The sequence below is a fragment of the Balaenoptera borealis genome, assembly GCF_965194805.1.
Source record: "Balaenoptera borealis genome assembly, chromosome: 3".
Classification (NCBI taxonomy): domain Eukaryota; kingdom Metazoa; phylum Chordata; class Mammalia; order Artiodactyla; family Balaenopteridae; genus Balaenoptera; species Balaenoptera borealis.
Genome location: NC_138866.1, coordinates 108752190 through 108773784, shown reverse-complemented (window position 1 = coordinate 108773784; position 21595 = coordinate 108752190). Strand labels below are relative to the sequence as shown.

Here is a 21595-nt window from a genome sequence, read left to right as displayed (position 1 = left end):
TAACATCTTTTGCTAATTTTATTGGTTTTTATTTTTATTGATTTTTGAAAGTTCCTTATATATTCTGAATACAAGCCTGTTTTATATATATATATATATATATATATATATATATATACATACACACACACACATATATATATGTGTATGTGTATGTGTGTGTATATATATATATATATATATATATATATATATATATATATATAGTTTTCTCCCAGTTTGTGACATGCTTTTTAATTTTTTTAATAGTCTCTCAAAAAACAGAATTTTAATTTTAATGAAGTCTAATTTTTGCAAGTGTTTTATGGTTGGTGCTTGTATGTGTTCTAGCATAGAAATATTTGCCAACCCCAAGTGGTTCTTATCCGAGGTCACTTTTACTCCTTTACCCTGTGCCCACTCCCCATGCAGGGGACTTCAGCAGTGTCTGGAGATATTTTTGATGGTCACAACTGGCAGAGAATTACTCGTATCTAGTGACTAAAGGCCAGGGATGCTGTTAAACATCCTACAATGTATATAATATCCCCCACAGCAAAGAATTATGGAGCCTCAAAGGTCAATAGTGCTTGTGTTGAGAAACCCTGATCTAGAGGTTTTATAGTTTTAACTTTTATGTGAATGTGTATATGTTAATTTCAAGTTATTTTTTTGTGCAAGATGTGAGGTTTGGGTCAAAGTTTATTTTCCTTTCATCTGGATATCTCGTTGTTCAAGCATAGTGATTCTCTACTGAGAGTGATTTTGCCTCCTACCAGACATATGGTAATGTCTAGAAATATTTTGGGTTCTCATAACTGAGGAAGGAGTGCTTCTGGCATCTAGTGGGTAGAGCCAAGAATGTTGTTAAATATCCTGCAATGTAAAGGTTGGCCCCCCCAACACAAAGAATTATCTGGTCTAAAACGTCAATAGTGCCAATGTTGAGAAATTGTTTCACACTATTGGTTGAAAAAGCTATTTTTTCCCCTCATTAAATTGCCTTTTCACCAATGATGTGTGGGTCAATTTCATGACTCTAGTCTGTTTCATTAATCTATACTTCTGTCTTTATGCCAATACCACCATGTCTTGTAGTGGAAGACTACAAGAAACCATCTGGTGGAAATCCTACAACTTTGTTCTTTTTTAAAATTGTTTTGGCTTTTATTGGTTCTTTGCATTTCCATGAAAACTTTGGAATCAGCTTGTCAATTTCTAGAAAAAAACTAAGTGGGACTTTAATTGGGATTGCTTTGAATCTATAGAACTTATATTAAAGTTCTATAGATTCTATAGAACTATAGAAATAATTTGTAATTATGGAAACAAATACCTCTTAAAATGATGTTTAGCTAGAGTGCCTTTTTAAATAAGATCTGACCATCTCTTGCCTATTAATTAAAAAGTTGAGTCATTTACATTCATTGTGATAATTTATGTATATAAATCTGTTTATGATTTCTATTTGTCTTTTTCTAAACTTCTTTCTTTGACTTCTTTTGAGGGGGTTGACTTTTTCCCCCTTCTTTTTTCCCTCTCTATTGATTAGGAATTTATACATTGTTGTTGTTGTTCTTAGTGGTTACTCTTGAATTTTCACAATGAATTTTTTCCTTATTGAATTACCTTGTCACCATTGACCTATGGGTAAATTTCTCAACTCTATTTAGTTCTATTAACCTATACATCTACAGAGACCATAGAGCATTTTGACTTTCATCACATCCCTCCTCATTGATACTATTGTTTTAATGCTGTCTCTTTTTTAAACCTACCTACATTATTATTTTATATGAACAATGTTTGTCTTCATTTATCTACAAATTTGGACCTTTTTTTGCCTTTCCATCTCTTCTTTTCAAATCTACATTCTGAAATCCTCTTCATTTTTCCTGAAATGTTATATGTTCTAGATGTTCCTTTGGTGAAGGTCTCTTGGTGATGAACAATCTTCTTTTTTGTTTACCTGGAAATATTTTTATTTTGTTCTCATTCTAATACGATAGTTTTGCTCCATACATAGTTCTAAGTTGACAGTTTGTTTTATTTCTCAGCGTTTGATGATACAATTCTACTTTTTCTGGCTCACGTATTATTATTGAAAAGTGTATTGTTTGTTTAATTGTCATTTCTTTTAGGGAATCTGCCTTTTCTTTCTGACCGCTCTTAATTTTTGGTGTATTACAGTTTCATTACAATGTACTTTATTAGAATAAAATTCTACTTGTTTCATTGTGTGTCTTGTATCTGTAGATTCAAATCCATCATCAGTTCTTGAAAATTCTCAGTCATTTTCAATTATTGCTTCTTTTTTGTTTTCCCAACTCTCTTTCTGGAATTCCCAAACTTCCTAGGTTTCAGTCTGTCTTCCATTTCTCTTTTTTTGGTGTGGTAAAATATATATAACATAAAATTTACCATTTTAACCATTTTTAAGGATAGTTCAATGGCATTAAATACTTGCGCACTGTTGTAAGTGGATTTTCATCATCCATTCCCAAACTTTTCCATCGTCCCAAACTGAAACTCTATATTCATTAAATAATAACTCATCATTCCCTCTTCCCCCCAGTCCCTGACAACCACCATTCAATTTTTTATTTCTATGAATTTAACTTCACTAGGTACTTTATATAAGTGGAGTCATTTCAATATTTGTCCTTTTGTGATTGGCTTATTTTACTTAGCATAATGTCTTCAAGATTCACCCATGTTATAGCATGTGTCAATATCCTTCCCTTTTTAAAAAATAATTTTTAATTATGGTAAAATACACATAACAAAATTTACTGTCTTAACCATTTTTATTATTTTTTTAATAGATTTTATTGATTTATTTATTTTTGGCTGCACTGGGTCTTCATTGCTGCACACCGGCTTTCTCTAGTTGCGGCTAGCGGGGTCTACTCTTTGTTGTGGTGTGCGGGCTTCTCATTGCGATGGCTTCTCTTGTTGCAGACCACGGGTTCTAGGCGTGTGGGCTTCAGTAGTTGTGGCGCGTAGGCTTCAGTAGTTGTTGCTCACAGGCTTTAGAGCACAGGCTCAGTAGTTGTGGTGCACAGGCTTAGTTGTTCCGTGGCATGTGGAATCTTCCTGGACCAGGGATCAAACCTGTGTCCCCTGCATTGGCAGGTGGATTCTTAACCACTGTGCCACCAGGGAAGCCCCTTAACCATTTTTAAATGTGCAGTTCTATAGTATTAAGTATGTTCATATTGTAGTATAGCCAATTTCCAGAACTCTTCATCTTGTAAAACTGAGACTCTGTACCTGTTTCTGAACTGTTTCTATTCACAACACTTCTGACACCAAATATGTGGGATTTTTCCCCCATGCCAACCAGTTCTCCAGCTCTCCAGACAGTAGGCCTAGGGTTTCCATGCCCCATCCCTACCTGAGTTCAATAATTAGGTAGACTGGCTTACAGAACTCAGGAAAGCACTTTACTTGCTATTTCCAGTTTATTATAAAGAATACAACTTGGGAACAGCCAAATGGAAGAGAGAGATGCGTAGGGCAAGGTATGGGGGAAGAGGCACAGAGCTTCCATGCCCTTTCCAGGTACACTGCCCTCCCAGCACCTCCATGTGTTCACCAGCCCAGCTCTCCAAATGCCATTGTTAAGGGGAGTTTTATGGAGATTTCATTTAGTGAGCATGCTTGATTAAATCATTGGCTGCTGGTGATTAGCTATCTATGGGCCTTTTGTCATCTAATTAGCATAAAAAAGACATTCTTATCACTTAGGGGATTCCAAGAATTTTAGGAGCTGTGTGTCAGGAACCAGGGACAAACACGAAATATTTATTTATTATTGTGCCACTCACCATGCTACTTTCTGTCTCTGAATTTGTCTACTGTAGGTACCCCCATATAAGTGGAATATGTAGTATTTGTTTTTTTGTGACCGGCTTATTTTACTTAGCATAATGTCTTCAAGATTCATACATGTTCTAGCATGTGGCATAATTTCCTTCCTTTTTAAGGCTGAATATTCCATTGTATGTATATGGACATTTTGTTTATCCATTCATTCATTGATGGACATTTGATTTGCTTCCACCTTTTGGCTGTTGAGAATAATGCTACTGTGAACATGGTTGTACAGGTATCTGTTCAAATCTCTGCTTTTCAAGCCTTAAATGTAGGGCTCTCCTGTTCAGCTCCCTACCTGATCTTAGAACTGGTTGAGGCATTTGCCCTCAAGCCACTTCACCTTCCATGGGTTTTCTTACTGCTCACTGCTCCTGTTTCTCCTCATTCTAGATGTTTGATGTTTATTTATTTATTTATGGTCCTTGGAGATTCTCCTCGCTTTTACTGAGCCCAGCAATGCATGAAAATTGTTAGTTGTAATTTATCCAGCATCTAGTGTTGTTTGGATAGGAGTGCTCTTCAAGGTACCTACTTTACCATATTGACAAAAGCAGTATCTGTTTAATTTTAAGCTTCAAACATGTATGAAAACATATTATATTTTCTCTTTCTGGAGCATAGTTATTTTCATCTTTCTTTGTAAATGATGCATGTGTTTTGGTGTTTTAACTTTCAAGATACTTTGAGTGTTAAATAACGTTCGGGAGTGGGTGATGATGGGGCACAGCCTGAATCTCTTAACCTCCTTTGTTCACTCTAAGCAGTTTTTCAAACATAAGTAAATTACTAATTAAAAATTTTTAATTAAATATATTAAATAATGATCCTTTAGTTACTTAATATCTACCAGTTGTGAAATACCTTTAATACTATGTAGTGTATCTGAGTATAGGTATAAAACTGTCTTAGATTTTCCCTTGAATTTTTCTCTTGCCATAATTACTGAGCTAAGTGAAACTCACTTAAAAAGCACTGTAACATCTAGCATAGTTTTACCAAGAAAGATGTGCTGATAAATATCTAACCAGAGTAGTCTATATGTCACATAGTTCTTATATATTGCTTTCCTTTGCATGTTCAGATTTTTGTAATGACTTCTATAGGATAGGAATATTAGGGGTGAAAGTTGACTAATATTATAAATGAGGAACAAAGATATTATGCTGATCCGAGTTTGCAGTTTACTAGGGTTTCTAAGAGCAAACAGAACTTCTCCATATTAACCTATATCTGCCTTAATTGCAAGTAATATCCTGATTAAATATTAAGGTCATTATTGAAAAGCATAGAATTGAGGGGGGAAATGTGAAAGATAATAGAGAGGATTAAAGAAAGAGAGAAGAGGATATGAAACTATAGATAAAAAGATGTACTGGAGTAATGTTATTGATTTGTAACTTGACACACTTTATAACTATCTGAAGGGAAAGAGGGTGTAAGATATAAAAATATGCTTATTGCTAAAAGCTTTTGTGATATAAACTATATTCTAAAAGGTTCAGATTAAGGTTCATTGAGAGAAGAAGAGAAAACACATACATTTGGCCCTCCATATCCACGGGTTCTACATCAGTGGATATGGAGGGCTGACGGTACTATACCATTTCATATAAGGGATTTGAGCATCCTTGGATTTTGGTATCCATGGGGGATTCCAGAGATGCAAGGGACAACTGTATCTTAGAAGATAACGTAGTATGTATGGTTTTATAACTCCCCTACCCGCTCCAAAACTGCTGTGCTTCTTTGAGTTGTTTACATGTTATCACATGCTTGGGTGAAACTGTGAATTTTTCTTCCTCATTACATTTCCTGGTAAGTCATTAATATTTTGAGAACATTTTGGAGAGAAGAAAATACTAAATACTCCATCATTTGAAGTAGTTATAAAATTTCTCATTTATTTTTTAGATTGAAGGTTAGAATGACCTGTAAGGTAACTACTGCATTAATTCATTGTGCTTGGGGATCTTTTTAGGGTATTAAACTTACTTATTTCTAATCATTCATGTAACTGCTTTTATTCCCATAAAGTGTGTTAAAATTTTCACGTGGCTTTATTTCTTTGACAGTCTCTTAAATAGCAGAGAAAATATGATGTGTCTTCTCTAACTTTAAATTTTATTACAGTTGCTAATTTTAGTATTATTAAACATCAATGTTTTAAGAAATTAGGTTAAAAAGAATTGTTACGAAAAATAAGAGTTTAAATCAAGTAAGGAATATACAGTATGCCTGGATTGTTAGAAGTTCGGTGAATGAAATGAGGCTCATATTTGAAATGAATAATTATTTAGTCACATGTAACTAAGTTATTTTTGTTGCATTATTAGAGAAGTACAAAAAAATGAATTTCTCTTAATTTTTATTTTTTAGCAAATTTTAAAAGCTTGTATTGAACAAGTGAAAAAGTATCCAGAATTCTATACTCTCCATGAAGTCACCAGCTTAATGGGATTCTTCCCATTCAGAATAGAGATGGGATTAAAGTTAGAAAAAACTCTTCTCGCATTGGTAAGGTTTACCATAAGAAAATAAAAATAAACTTATTTTTGTCTGAAACATCATCTGTGTTTCACACAGAAGCATAATTTAGATATATTTCAGTATTTATGTTTAAATTTTGAGCAGTAACGAGATATAATTTTTAAAATACGCAATACAAATGTGTCCCCTTTTATTGTATGACTAGCATTACTTGATGTTTTTAAAAATATCACTACCGGGGACTTCCCTGGTGGTCCAGTGGTTAAGACTCTGCACTCCCAGTGCAGGGGGCCTGGGTTCAATCCCTGGTCAGGGAACCAAATCCCGCGTGCCATCAGCTAAGACCCAGTGCAGCCAAATAAATAAATAAATAAATAAATATTTAAAGAAAAAGTTAAAAAAAAAAATCACTACCAACTTTATTTCTTGATTTTCTTTTCTTAGTTTCCATCTCTTTTATGTTTCTGAATACAAGCAGAAAACGCCTTTTCTTTTAAGGGGATTTTACTCAAAATCATATTGGAAGTATGTGTGTGTAAAGAAGATATTTTAGAGTTTCTCTTATAACCTGCTATGACTTGTACTTCATAAAATGAGAGGTTAGAATTTAAAATGACAGGGAAAATTTCACAGCACCCTTATCTTGGACCCTTTTTTTAAAAAAAACCTGTATGGGGGACTTCCCTGGTGGTACAATGGTTAAGAATCCGCCTTCCAATGCAGGGGACGCAGGTTTGATCCCTGGTCGGGAAACTAAGATCCCACATGCCGCAGGGCACCTAAGCCCACACACCCCAACTATAGAGCCCACGTGCTCTGTAGCCCGTGCGCCACAACTAGAGAGCGTGCGCACCACAACGAAAGATCCCGCGTGACCCAGCTAAGACCCAATGCAACCAAAAATAAATAAATAAATAAAATCTTAAAAAAAAAAACAACAACTATATGGTGGTTGTCAAGTAAAAACATTAAGGTCTTGTCTTAAGAACGCTCTAAATTTGATATTTGCATTTAGTACAATGAATTTTAAGTTATAAGTTTCATATGATGAAAAGATACTTCAGGAAAAAAATACATCAAGATTTCTGCAATAAAACATTCATTGTTTTTCTTATTTAGGGCAGTGTAAAATATGTGAAAACAGTATTTCCCTCAATGCCTGCAAAGTTGCAGCTGTCAAAAGACATACCTACCACTGAAACACCAGAACAAACAGCTGCAGCTATGCATTATGTAAGTAGTAAAGTGGTTTTGGATCTTCCCAAGCAATCTTCTGTACCTCATAAAGTACATGTAACCTGGTTGTTCTAAAGTACCCTTCCTGAATTTCTCCCTTCTTTTCATTATTTAATCAAAGAAGTTTCCAATAAGTGTAATCAATAACAAGTTTTATGTTGTTTTTCAGGACATTAGTAAAGACCCAAATGCAGAGAAGCTTGTTGCAAGATATCACCCTCAGATAGCTCTAACTAGTCAAGCATTATTTACCTTATTAAATAATCATGGACCAAGCTACAAGGAACAGTGGGAAATTCCAGTGTGTATTCAAGTAATACCTGTCGCAGGTTTGTGATTTGCCATGTCAAGTAACACTCTCAAAAGAGGAGTTGAAACAGTTCTATTTCAGCTGTCTAATTATAGGTGGTCATTTGTCAAATACAAAAAGCTAAGTTTTGATTTAAGGAGGATGTAAATTTGACAATTACATTCAGTAGAAGAACTTTTTAATATATAGTGCTAAGTATACAATTGACATTCATAAATGAGTTATTAGATTTACAGGACCTGTATGCATGCTGAGTGTGTGAGAAGTAGAGAAAAAATTATAGTTTAGGGTGGCCAAAGATACATGAAATGGTGAGGTTCTTCTGTCTTTCACTGAAATAAAAGGAATGTAATACTTTATTAGACAGCCTCAAATGGGTTAGTTTCCAGGGTTTATTTACTTACCTATTATTGGAATTCAGATTTAAATAAGTCTATACTTATAAATATAAGATAGTCTCTCTCTTAATGGTAAAATTAATATTTATACATAAATTCTGTACAAAATATTATTCCCCTTCTATTTTTGTTCATATTTAATAATTTTATCATATCTTTTAGAATTAATATTCTTGTATGTAATAACATAATTGGAGTAAATGAAGGACTATGTCTAAAAACAAAACTACAAATTAGAGTCAAATGTAATATATTCTCCGTGATAAACATTTTATCACTTTTTGAAAGTATAACCCAAGAGGAACCGAGTAATAATGACAGTAAAAGTATAACAATAAAAAACAGAAAATCTTTTTTCAAATTGTTAGAAAAAGAACATATTTTTCTTGCCAGTAAGAGTCTCTTGCCCTTAGATCTCTAAGGGACTTTAAAAATCTTTTCATTCAAGGCACACATATGGGACATGTGCTTCCAGTTTCCTATCCTGTGTCTCTTTGTTTAGTAATTCTTCTGTTATACATCCTGGTTTTTGTTTTTTTTTTTAATATGACTACTAGTAACTAATCACTCCCATTCTTTTTCTGTTTTAAGGTTCAAAACCAGTTAAAGTAATTTATATTAATTCACCACTTCCCCAAAAGAAAATGACAATGAGAGAGAGAAATCAAATCTTCCATGAAGTTCCCTTAAAATTCATGATGTCCAAAAACACAACTGTTCCAGTCTCTGCAGTATTTATGGACAAACCAGAAGATTATATATCTGAAATGGATGTATGTAATGCTTTCTTTTCTTTTCCTTAAGAGAGTGTACTTGTTTATCCTTTTGAAGAATAACATTTTATGGCAAGTCTCTAAATCTGGTAGTTAAAAATACAGACTTTAGATTGAAACTTAAAATTGAACCCCACATGGATCTAGACTTTAGACAACTAATTTAACCTCCTTCAGCCTCAGTTTTCTTCTTTTATAAAAGAAAGATAATACCTACTTCATAAAATTACTGTCAGGATTAAGTTTGATATTTATACATAAGATGCTGAGCACAGTCCTTAGTAAGTATGTACTAAAAATTCAGTCAATAATGGTGATCATAGTGGTGATGGTTTTATTTAATTAGTCTCATTCGTATTCAAGAGTTTTTAAGTATGAAAAGGAACAGATGAGTTAGACTGGGGCAGAAAGAATTTGCCAGGTTGTTAATCCTTTTTAGTGTATGCTTATTATCTGCGTGACCATAGGCAAACTACATAATCTCTCTGTGTCTAGTTTGCTCTGCCTGTAAGATGGGTATCATGATAACCTAACTCATAGAATTATTGGGGATTAAATGAGTTAATACACCTAAAGCATTTAGAACCATGCTTGGTACTCCATAAATACTAGCTTTTATTATTTTGTGTATTTTGAAATATTTTTCCTTGATCATTAGAGCAAGACATTCTGTTTATACAAAACTTTATTCATCCATTCCACAAATATTTATTGAGCAGATACAGTTCCATGCACTGAGGATACAGCAGTAAATAAAAATGAAGTCTCTTTTCTTTCAGAACTTACATTAGTGTCAGAGGGCACAGATAATTAAAACAGTATCAAAAAATCACGTATTGATAAATGCTCTGCTGAAAAATGGAGTAGGTTAAGGGGAAAGAGATGGGAATGGGATTCATGATCAGGAAGGCTTTTCCAAGGACAGGAAATTTGAACAGGGACTTGAATAAAGTGAGAGAGCAAACAAAATTAGAAAATAAAATAGAAAAATTTTTTCTTATTTACATATAAGAGCTCATACGATTTTAAGAATATTGGCCTTTTGTCTTTAATATTGGTTTATGTTTTTTTTGGTTTGCCATTTGCCTTTCAGTATTTTTATGATGTGTATGTCATAAAGCACTTCCAACTTAAGTTTTTTGGAGGTATTTTTGTTTTTTTGTTTTGTTTTACATTTTTAAATCTACCTAAAATTTATATTGGTGTGAGGTGAATGTCAGTAAGTAACAAGTGCTATGAAGAAACATGAAGTAGGTTAAGAGGGATGAAAAGTGACGGAGTAACTTCTTTCAGTAATGGCAGACCAAGTAATTCGGGCCTTCCATTACTGATGACAACTAAAAAAAGCTGGACATATTATGTAAGTTTATTTCTTAGAATCATCAAAGACCTAACAAGATAGGGAGGACTTACAGGACTGAGATACTAAAGAAGACCAGAATCCAGGTTGGTAAGCCTGTCACTTAGGGTAGTTTTTGCCCTGAATGGTATTTGCCAGTTCTGAAGAGGCAACAGAAAATGTGCTTTTGGTAGCATCACAGGACTAGGGGGACAAAAGTCAGAGTTCAGTTTTCCACCATGAGCTTGGACCCTGCAGGGCTATACCCCAGGAGTAAGAGTGAACAAGAAATAAATCAGCTTTCTTGTAGATTGTATTCTGGGTTTTCAGGCCTTGAACTTGGATTCAGATGCTTTGGGATTGCTAGTGTCTCTAGATACCTAGCAAAAGCAAGTGAAAATAATTCTTAGAGGAACAGAATGTCATTTTCAGCCTCAAATTATTTCTACAAGTAAGTTTTTAAATATAGCATCTGGAAAACATTTAAAGATAACTAGACACTGGAGGAGTAAATAAAAATGAAGTTTCTTTTCATGTACTGGATACTCTGAGCAACAACCATCACAAACAATGACCAAAGAAATAGACTCACAGAAATGGATCCTAGAATTATCAGTCACAAACTATGAGCCAACTCTGTTTAATTATACAGCATGCAGGAAAATTAAAGCCATGCTTTAATTGGAAGGAATATGCCTTGCAATGCAGGGGACGTAGGTTCGATCCGTGGTCGGGGAACTAAGATCCCACATGCCGCGGGACAACTAAGCCCATGCCGCAACTACTGAGCTCGTGTGCCTCAACCAGAGAGCCTGCGTGCTGCAAACTAGAGCTCACATGCTCTGGAGCCCGTGCACCACAACTACAGAGCCCACACGCCCTGGATCCTGCACGCTACAGCTAGAGAGAGAAAACCTGCATGCCACAACTGGAGAGAAGCCCACACGCCGCAACTAGAAAGAAGCCCATGTGCTGCAATGAAGACCCGACGCAGCCAAATAAATAAATATTTATTTATTTAAAAAAAAAGTACAGTTAAGAATTCTGTAAAGGGGGTTATTAGCACATTAGATAAAACTAAAAAAAAAAAAAAACTGATAAGAGAATTAATAAACTGGAAGATGGGTCTGAAATGACTATAATGAAACAGGCAACAAAAAGAAAATACGGAGAATAGGGCAAGAGGTATAGAGAATGTAGTGAGGATGTCTAACATTTGTGTACTTGCACCCAAAAGGGAGGTGTAAAAGAGGTAATGGGACCAAACCATACTTGGAGACAAAGAAAAAACTCTTAAAAGCCACCAGAGAAACAAAAGGCACATTAGCTATAAAGGACTGAGAGTTAGACTGGCAAGTAACTTCTCAACAGCAACGATGGAAGCCAGAAGACATTGGGACAATATATTCTCCTGAGAGAAAGTAACCCTCTTACTAAAATTCTCTAACCAGTGAAATATCCTTAAATAATAAAAAATTAAGAAAAGATATTTTCAGATAAAAACTGAGTTTGCTACTAGCAGACCCCCTCTAATGGATGTTCTTCAGGCACAAGGAAAATTAATCCCAGATGGAAAGAGGATGGTGAAAGATGCAAGAATGAATAAAGAATAACAAAAGTGAAAATAATGTGGATGGGCTCTAATTTGTAGGTGAGTGCAGGGGCACTCGGGAACTTAAATAGTTCTGAGATGACCTGGGTCCTAAGAACTCTAGAAACTAACCAGCCGAAGTTCCTTCCAAGACAAAAGCCTTGGCTCAGGAAAATTCACCAGTGGTAAAGTTCATATTGAGCAGAACAAGGACATTAAAGGTAAAGGAAAAATAAGTTTTCAGATAATTGTGGGAGAGGGAAATAGAGAAAGCAGATACCAGAATGTACTAAAGATTTTATATGCACACACAAACACATACAAACCTACATGCATACATACATCCATCATGGTAACAGTGAAGCATGAGCTTAGAGCCATGAAGCTAAGAAAGCTATCCTGGCACACTCTCACACAGGATTGTCCTCCTGCGGAAGCAGGTGCGCCCATCTCAATTAAACAGGAGTAACAGAAGAGGATTGTTGATGGAAATTCTTCCAAAGTTATTAGAGGAAGAAAAGATAATTGCTATAACATTTCTACAGTCAAATGAAGAAAGATGTACCCACAGAACAGATGAAAACGAATGTGTTCATCCTTTGCCCTAGAAATCTCACTTCTAGAAATGTAGCTCAGAAGTACACTAGGAAAAGAATAAAATATTTGTGCAGGGTATTCACTGCAACTATAGGTATTCATTAGAAACAGTCGTCATGTCCCTTCATAGGGTATTTATTAAATAAACTGTACATCTTCAATAGCATACTATGCAGCTATTACAGGCATACCTTGTTGTATCGCACATTGCTTTATTGCACTTCAAAGATGCTGCGTTTTTTACAAATGGAAGGCTTGTGGTAACCCTGCATCAAGCAAGTCTGTCATCGCCCTTTTTCCAACAGCATTTGCTCACTTCATGTCACTGTGTCACATTTTGGTAATTCTTGCAGTATTTCAAATTTAATCATATTTGTTACGGTGATCTGTGATCATTGATTTTTGATGTTACTATTACAAACTTGCTGAAGGCTCAGATGATGGTTAGCGCTTTTTAGCAGTAAAGTATTTTTCTTAAGACATGTACATTTTTAAAGACGTAATGCTATTGCACACTTAATAGACTAGAGGTGTAAACATATCTTTATATGTACTGGGAAACCAAAAAAATTTGTGTGACTCACTTTTTTGTAGTATTTGCTTTATTGTCATGGTTTGGAACCAAACACACAGTGTCTCCAAGGTATGCCTGTAAAAAGAATCAGAAAGCTCTAGGTATGCAGCTGTAGTGTGGTATCCAAGATATATTGTTTAAGTGAAAATGGTCACTCAGAGAATTAAGTGACTATACATCCTTAAAGATTTATATCCTAAGTTCAAAAAGAATTGCCAAAAATCTTAAACTGCATTTAGTAATCATATTATTAGTAATGATATTGCTGTTGTTATTTTGAACACATTAGATAATATGATAAAGCAAATAAGTACTTATATTAGAAACCAAGAATTTTAGCATAAGAAATACAAATGCCAATCAAAGGACTTAAGTAAAAACCTTATAATAATATTGGAATCATATAAAAAAGATGCCAGTGCCAACTTGAAGGGTTTCCCATTGGCCAGAGTGTGTCAGTTTGACCATGACAAAGAATAACTGCAGTGGATGGAAACATATGAAATAGTTAAAATCCATGAATTCATAATAATATCTTTTTTAAAAAGTATTAGTCACCTTTGGAGGGTGCTAGTGTATCAAGTCATTATTCTGAAAACTGATTTTTGAAAATTCAAGTATTTGTCTTACTTTTCCATTACAAACTGTTTCAGGAAATGATGAAATATGACTGTTACCATTTTGCAGTTCCTAATGAAATAGTGAATCTAGGCAGTGATCATCATCAATGACTGCTAAAAGCATTAGAAGATTAATAAGGAATTTTAATGGCTAGATTAGTTTGTTGACCCTTGATGAATCAACAGAACAGTTGTAATATCGCAAGAAGAAAGATAACCAGACATTAGCCTCCTGATTGAAGTGGGAAGTACACAGTACTACATGTAACATGTTCAGATTTTTTAAAATGTGCCTGAATCTGATCAAGCTACTAGATCACTTTAATAGGAAATGTAGGGGAAGAGTGTATTAAATGATATCATGGGGATGCAAAATCCAGAATATGGAAAATTTTATAGGATAACTGATCTAGTTTCTTCTACAAATACCTGGTGGATATGGGAGTTGGCAGAGTATGGGGGAGAGGCATTTGACAAATAAATTTGAGAGACATCAGCCAAATGCAGTGTAGGAACCTTGGTTGGATCCTGATTCCAATAAACAATTGTAAAAAGAAATTTATCAGACTAGGAAATTTTAACACTGATTAGATATTTCCAGCCATTAAGGAAGTGTTAATTTATTGATATAATTAATATGTTTTACAGAAGAATCCTTTTATAACCACATACTAAAATATTTACAGATAAACTGCTGTTTTTACTTTATCCAAATTTGTTCTGTCAGAGGTTGAGAACTTTGTTTTTCAATTCATTAATTTTGGTTTTATATTTATGAAATTTCTTCATTTTATTATTGTGATTATATTATTCTTTTCCTATTTCTTGAAAAGGCTATGAATGATGCTTCAGATTTTTAATGTCCAGTGTTCTCATTTTTATTGCTTTTTAAGTATTCTGTAATTATCATTTTAATTTCTTCTTTTATCCAATAATTTGGAGAGTTTTTAAGTTTCCAAGTTCTTGGGTTTATTATTGTTTGTTTACTTTTTTCTTAATGATTTCTAATTTTATTTTCTTCTAAACAGAGAGTCAGACCTTAACAGATTCTGCTTTATACTATATTGATGTTTTCTTTGTGTATTAATTTATAGTCCATCTTTGGAAATGCCCCTTCGATCCTTGGGAGGGAAAAGGTATATCTTTGCAGTCTATATGTATGTTTTCAGTCATTCATGTATCTTTGTTTCAGTCATTAAATATTACTCATACTTTCTACATCCCTATCTTTACTAAGAGACAGTGTATCAGTGACCAAGTACAGTTGTGTTTCTGTCAAATTTTCCTTTTATTTTTCAGTTTTGACAATTTTGATGTTGTTATTTGACATGTCACAGTTCGTTATCTATTCATCATGGATTGCATCTTTTTCAACATAGGATTCCTGTTTCTATCTAATGCTTTTTGCATTGACTTCTCTCTAACACTTAATATTGCTAGTCCTTCTTTCTTTATTTCTTGATATCATGTCCCATTGTTTTGTTTTGAACCTTTTTGTGTAAGAATGCCTCATGTAAACAGCATATAGTTTAATTTTATTTTTTGACTAAATGTGGTAGTCTTTTTATTTTAGCAAGTGCTACCATTTGCTGAGAAACTACTTACTATGTACAAGGACTATGCCAAGAAACTTTCTATATATAATTTCTCATTTAATCCTTAGAACAAACCCAAAAGGATGACCCTATTATCCCTATTTCAGAGATGAGGAAATTGAGTTTCAGAGAGGTAAAGTAATTTACACAGGTAGATCTTTCTTACTCACTACCTGAGGCTGTCAGAATATTTTTCTCTCAAATCCTAAACTGTAATCCAATTCCATGGTATTTATCTAAAGTGCTCTGCCAGACTGAGGAGAGATGTTGCTACCTGGGGAGAAGATAATTTATTCCTGAATAAATTAGAACTGTCTGTAGTTCTTCCATTACCCAAACAGTACATGAAAAACTGTAACCTCAGTGGCTTCATGTCCCAGAATACAATAAAACCACTTCCTATCCATTTCTCCTTGTATTACTGAGAGTTGTTTTCCCTGAGTAGATGTATAAAGAAAGTCACTGATTGATGTGAGAGGCTGTTGACACTTCCCCAGTTGCATTAGAGAGCAGCTTCCTTACCGTGGCAAAGACGCTTTCCTCCTGGTCAGCTAAGTCTCTGCAAGAGTGTATAAGTGGGTATGAGTGAAGATCTTCTGCCTTCCTATTTGGCCTTACATTTCTTCTTTGTGGTCCTGTCTGTTTTTGATTAGTGGAAATACCTCTTGAGATGTGGTAGTTCACAAGTATTCCCCATTTCCTGTGGTATTGCAACTTGGCAAATTTTTCTGTGTTTCATCAACATTTCAATGGGAAGGTAAGGTTAAATAAATTAGTTGCTAGTAGTTTGTCAAAGCAAGAACCTTTCAAAGCCATTAGACTTTTCTTTCTACTTTTAAAGAGTATGAACTATGTTTGTGATGGGACATTGATGGGTGAGGGGTGGCCTGGAATTTTTGCTAATAGTTTGCCAATATATTTTCTTAAGATGTCTTATGAAGTTAATGAGTGCCGAAAAATTGAGACCCATGAAAATTTGGATCTGGATTTTGATGATGATGTCACAGAACTTGAAACTTTTGGAGTAACCACCACCAAACCATCAAAGTCACCGAGTCCAGCAAGTACTTCCATAGTACCCAACATGACAGATATGCCCCCAGCCCCCAGCATAGCAATCGCATCTGAGGCACCAACTGCACCAGACATTACTGCTCATTCTAGAAGTTTATCTCAGATTCTGATGGAACAGCTGCAGAAGGAGAAACAGCTGGTGACTGGTATGGACACTGGCCCTGAAGAGTGCAAAAATAAAGATGATGAGGGATTTATCCCCTGTGGTGAAAATGTATCAAATTCTGAGAAGTCTTTGGTACAAGATAGTGACTTGAAAACATCTGATGCCTTACAATTAGAAAGTTCTTCAGAAACTGAAACCTCTAATAAAAATGATATGGCTTCTGATATGGAGTGTGTTGATGAAAGAGTGAATGTTCCAGAGAACACAGACAATAATTCAAAGGAAAAGACTGTTACATCAGAAGCAGCTAAAACTGAAGATGTAATACTTTGCCATAGTGATACAGATGAAGACTGTTTAATCATTGATACAGAGTGTCAAAATAATAGTAATGGAAAGACAACTGATATGGGTTCTAATTTAAGTTCTAAACCAGCTAGCCTAGATTCTTCCTCAGGACAGGCTTCTGTAGGAAACCAGACTAATACTACCTGTAGTCCTGAAGAGTCATGTGTTTTAAAAAAACCTATCAAACGAGTATATAAAAAATTTGATCCAGTTGGAGAAATTTTAAAAATGCAGGATGAACTCTTAAAACCAATTTCCAGAAAAATACCTGAAATGCCATTGATGAATTCAGAAAATTCTAAACAACCTCCTAGTTCTGAGCAAGCCTCTGCTACTTCAGATGCCTCTAGTTGGCCAAAATCTATATGGCCTTCTGCGTTTCAGAAGCCAAAAGGACGTACGTAAATATTTACAAAGAATTTTATATTAACTGTTTTGCTTGTTCCTTATCCTTAGGGTTTTTTTCCCCCCTCTTTCCCCTACTTTCTCTTTGTTATAATATGTTTGTGATCTTTATACAGTCATTGATAGTTCATTTTCCAATCTACTGATCAATATTTCAGCTTTCAAAACCTTCACTGTAACAGTGTACCCACAGTTGTATGGATTTTTGTAACCTATGTTTATCCAACATTTACGATGGCTGCTAAGCTATAGATAACATGGTTTGCTGAACTGATGAAGGGAAAGTCCATCAAAAATAATGATAAATATTTATTAGTCTAAATTTACTTATTCTTGGTGTTTAGACTATAGTTCTGTACTTTTTCATTTTGTGAAATAGATATAAGGCTGCACCTCAACTCTGCCTCGATTATGAATAACACTACTTTTTTAAACTTTTTTTTTCTTCATATGTTGTCTCACTGATTTATACTTTGCCTAGGGTTAGTGAAGGTAGTAGGTAAAAGGAAGAGAACCCTAAAGCTTTGATTTCAGCTCTTGCTGGAGTTCCAGTAAAAGTAAACAGAAATGGTAATAGTGTAATGGTCAACTCAGAGGAAACAGAAGGTTGATAGTTGAATTGTTTTATCTTGGATTATGATGGATAAAGGGCTAATGTATTTTAAAATAAAAATGACAAATATAATTATTTTTAAAGGATTGCCATATGAACTTCAGGACTATGTTGAAGATACATCAGAATATGTAGCTCCTCAGGAAGGAAATTTTGTTTACAAGCTATTTAGCCTACAAGACCTGTTGTTACTTGTGCGATGCAGCGTCCAGAGGATAGAGACCAGACCACGTTCTAAAAAACGGAAGAAAATCAGAAGAGTAAGTTGTTACCTGGGGAGTTAGGGTGTGGTAGCATTAGTAGATGATAAGCAAATATTTAACATACCATTGTTATGAAGTTTAATTTTAAATTGTTGATCACTCTTATTAGAGTAGTTTTTTCAGGTTGAGTTTTTTTAGTAAAATACTGAGAACACTTTTAATTAAGTGTTTAGTTCAATGTAATAGTCACGAGTGCCAATAACATTCTTGCATGGAATATATAAACTTTGTGAAAAACGGCACCATTATAGATATGACCTAGACTGGCACGTATGTTCCCGCTTTCTCTGTGAATTTGGATTTCCTTTATGACATATTAGCCTCTTTCTTTCTTACTTTGGGAATCTTTTTGAGTCATTTTAGAAGTTCACATTTTGAAAGGTGGGCTTTCATACACATTTGAAATGTCTTCCCAGGACTGTTGGAAAACCAAATGTCTTCCTTTCTTTTTCCCCTATTGTTTCTTTTGGGATTTGATATAAATATTTCCCTCAGTTAAAAAAGTTTTTGCTACAATTTGAGTAATTGGTTCTTTTGGCAGTTTGCTATATTTGATATTTTAAGCTCTCTTTCAGATTAATTTGATTTCTGTGTGTGTAACCACTGAATTCAGGTAAATAAAGAGGAGCTTTTATGGTATAATTGATTACATAAGAAATAGTGAAGTCTCTTTAATTTTTTCTTAAGAGATTTTTTTCAGTTGTATCCATTATATCATAGTTCACTTTTCCTTCCTTCCTCCCTCCTTCCTTTCTTCCTTCCCTCCTTTCTTCCTCCCTCCCTCCCTTTCTTCCTTTTTTTTTAATTTAAAAAAATTTAATTAATTAATTTATTTATTTAATGGCCACACCGTGTGGCATGTGGGTTCTTAGTTCCCTGACCAGGGATCGAACCCACGCCGTCTGTATTGGAAGTGTGGAGTCTTAACCACTGGACCACCAGGGAAGTCCGTTCCTTCCTTTTTTGATGTCTCTGTTTCTTGCTATTTAACCTACCACCCAATAAGAATCCTCAGTGACCACTTTAGAACGTCAGTGTTTTGGACTAGGGAACATGTTTTGGACTAGGGAACAGGTGACTCAGGAACAGTGATGTTCCAGCATTGACCCTTATGGATCAAGTCCCTGACTACTACTTTACCATATTAAGTTATAACTGGAAAAAAATTTTAAAAAGAAGAAGAAGAGAAGAAAAAGAAGTGCCAACCTTTCTGAGCTGCTAATAGCAGTAGTGTGAGGGTCTATCATGAAAAACCTCTAAGGCTAACCCATCAGGATCAGGATGTATATGTTGTCCACCAAAATCCAATGGACCTAGTGGATCTTTTGCTTGATGATACTTTTGTTCTTAGAAGGAAGACTGTGAATAAAATTTTAAATTTCTAATTCTCGTAATTTGGTATTTCATCACTGGTTCAGACTTGAAATTATAGAAACCAACTGGTTTTGAATTAAATACATGGGGGAGTGTTTTTTATAAGAGAATGTCAGGAATGACGAAATGCTATAGGTCTGATTTTAGTCTCCTCCTAGATAAATACAAATATTCCCTGTATTAAAAGATTTTACTTTATTTGCTGATTTTTTCCTGTCTCATCTGTATTTAATGGCCATAGCATGCATATCTTGAATACATATAGTGTCAGTGCTATGGACTGTATTTTCAAGGCTTTATTTCATTAATTCATATTTGCTATCTGATTTATTTGGGGACTAACCTCATTTCATTTTCTACTCTGTGAGCCCATACCACTCTGTATTGATCTGCCAGCTTACAGCACTTAGAAATTATTGATGGCCAGGATGTCTTAAGTAAGAATAGCCTAGGGATATTTTTGGACACTGTTCTAATTGTTGAAAGAGACAACCTGTTAAGGACATTGTCATTCACTTGACTAAAGTGAAATTTGTAAATATTAAGATAAAACCTTATAGGAGAGAATTCACTCTTCATCAAAATATATCAAAAAAGTCAAGCCCCAAAGATTAGCTAAATAGGAGCCTTCTATTTCTGACATGTCAAACCCGGGGTAAAATTTTAAAATTTTCAGTGAATGCTTATCATATTATACCTATCATTATATGTAATAGCTTAGTACACGTGGTTTAAATTCCTTTGTAGAACGTATTCCCTTTGGAATCATCTCCTATTCATCTCTGTTCCTCTCAAATGTTTTACTCCGTAGATAATAAATAGGTATTGAACAAATGAGAAAAACTGAGGCGTGAGGAGAGAGGAGGGTGTTGTTAAGGAAGGGAAGTTGAGGCTGAGAAATTTTGAAGGTAGTGTTTAAACTCTAGCTAGGTAAGAATGCATCTTCATTAACATTTCCTTCTTAAAAACCAACGTGTTTAGGTAAAGCTTTAAAATACTCGGAAGTCTCTTCAACCTCTGCTCTGCAAGGACCTCATCTCTTCTTTTTTTCCTTTGGTTCTTCAATTCTGTGTTATTGTAGCTGAGATTTTACTTTCCAGTATTATTTATCCCTTCTCATCAAAATTCTGCTTAATAAGAGCTATATGACAGAGGAGAACTTAAAGCAGCAGCCAGTCTCAAATGATGGCATGAAATAAAGAGGGCTAATTTGGAACACAAGATGAAGCTAGAACTTACTGAATTCTACATATAATGATGAAATCCAGACCACGTACCTTTGAATGATTTAATATTATGTTATCGTCTGTCTCAGTTAACCAAATTTCCTAAGAGTTATATTCTAAAGTGACTCAAAAATTTAGATCCAATTATATTAAAGTTTATATTGGCATTCTCGGGCCAGAAAAAAAGGATCCTGAAGGTGCTTGAATATTAGGAAAGAACAGAATGTACCTATTGGGATTAATGACAGGATACTAGCTTTGAAATATTTACTTAGGAATGTATGTAAACGTTTGGAAGGTTTATGTAAGAAATTGGAAGACAGAGAACCAAAAGAAGCTTTCATTTAGAAATGGGAGTGACCAATAAGGGATAAAGGAAATAGTAAATTTAATTTTTATAATTTGAAAACTTTGTACTTAAAGTTTCACTTTAATTTTGGAATACTGAGATCAAATATTCAGACTTTTCTTTCCCTTGGTTTCCTGGAGATGGCAGTAGAATACATATGGAAATTAATACCAGGTTCAGGATTTAGTTTTATAGATATGACAGTATTATCAAAGAAAATCCCCCAGAGTACTTTCTTCAGAAAGAGTAATATTTTTTAATTTGAAAAGAAATCTTGAATTAATTCTATTACCTATTCATGATCCAAAAGGGGATCTTCTTTATCAATTATTCTTTTTCCGACTCTGCTGTAAACTGGTTATCTCTCCTTGAGCAAATATCTTAGCCCTCTGGGCCTTCATTTCTTTATCTCTGGCTTCTGTTGGCAACTATAAGCAGCCATAAATGCAGATTACCAGT

General features: G+C 34.3%; 1 protein-coding gene across 18 annotated transcripts in view; it reads left to right on the top strand.

Moving 5' to 3' along the window:
- Positions 1 to 21595, top strand: part of ICE2 (interactor of little elongation complex ELL subunit 2) — an 87929-nt gene that overhangs the window by 18801 nt on the left and 47533 nt on the right. For 14 of the 18 annotated variants that reach the window (XM_082388079.1, XM_082388075.1, XM_082388073.1 and 11 more), the window contains 7 exons: positions 6235 to 6372; positions 7465 to 7578; positions 7751 to 7910; positions 8881 to 9062; positions 14878 to 14919; positions 16307 to 17303; positions 18009 to 18184. In XM_082388079.1, the coding sequence (XP_082244205.1) occupies positions 6235 to 6372; positions 7465 to 7578; positions 7751 to 7910; positions 8881 to 9062; positions 14878 to 14919; positions 16307 to 17303; positions 18009 to 18184 (1809 nt within the window). The remainder of the gene's footprint in view (positions 1 to 6234; positions 6373 to 7464; positions 7579 to 7750; positions 7911 to 8880; positions 9063 to 14877; positions 14920 to 16306; positions 17304 to 18008; positions 18185 to 21595) is intronic. The other 4 variants (XM_082388070.1, XM_082388069.1, XM_082388066.1 and 1 more) reach the window with 1 other exon arrangement.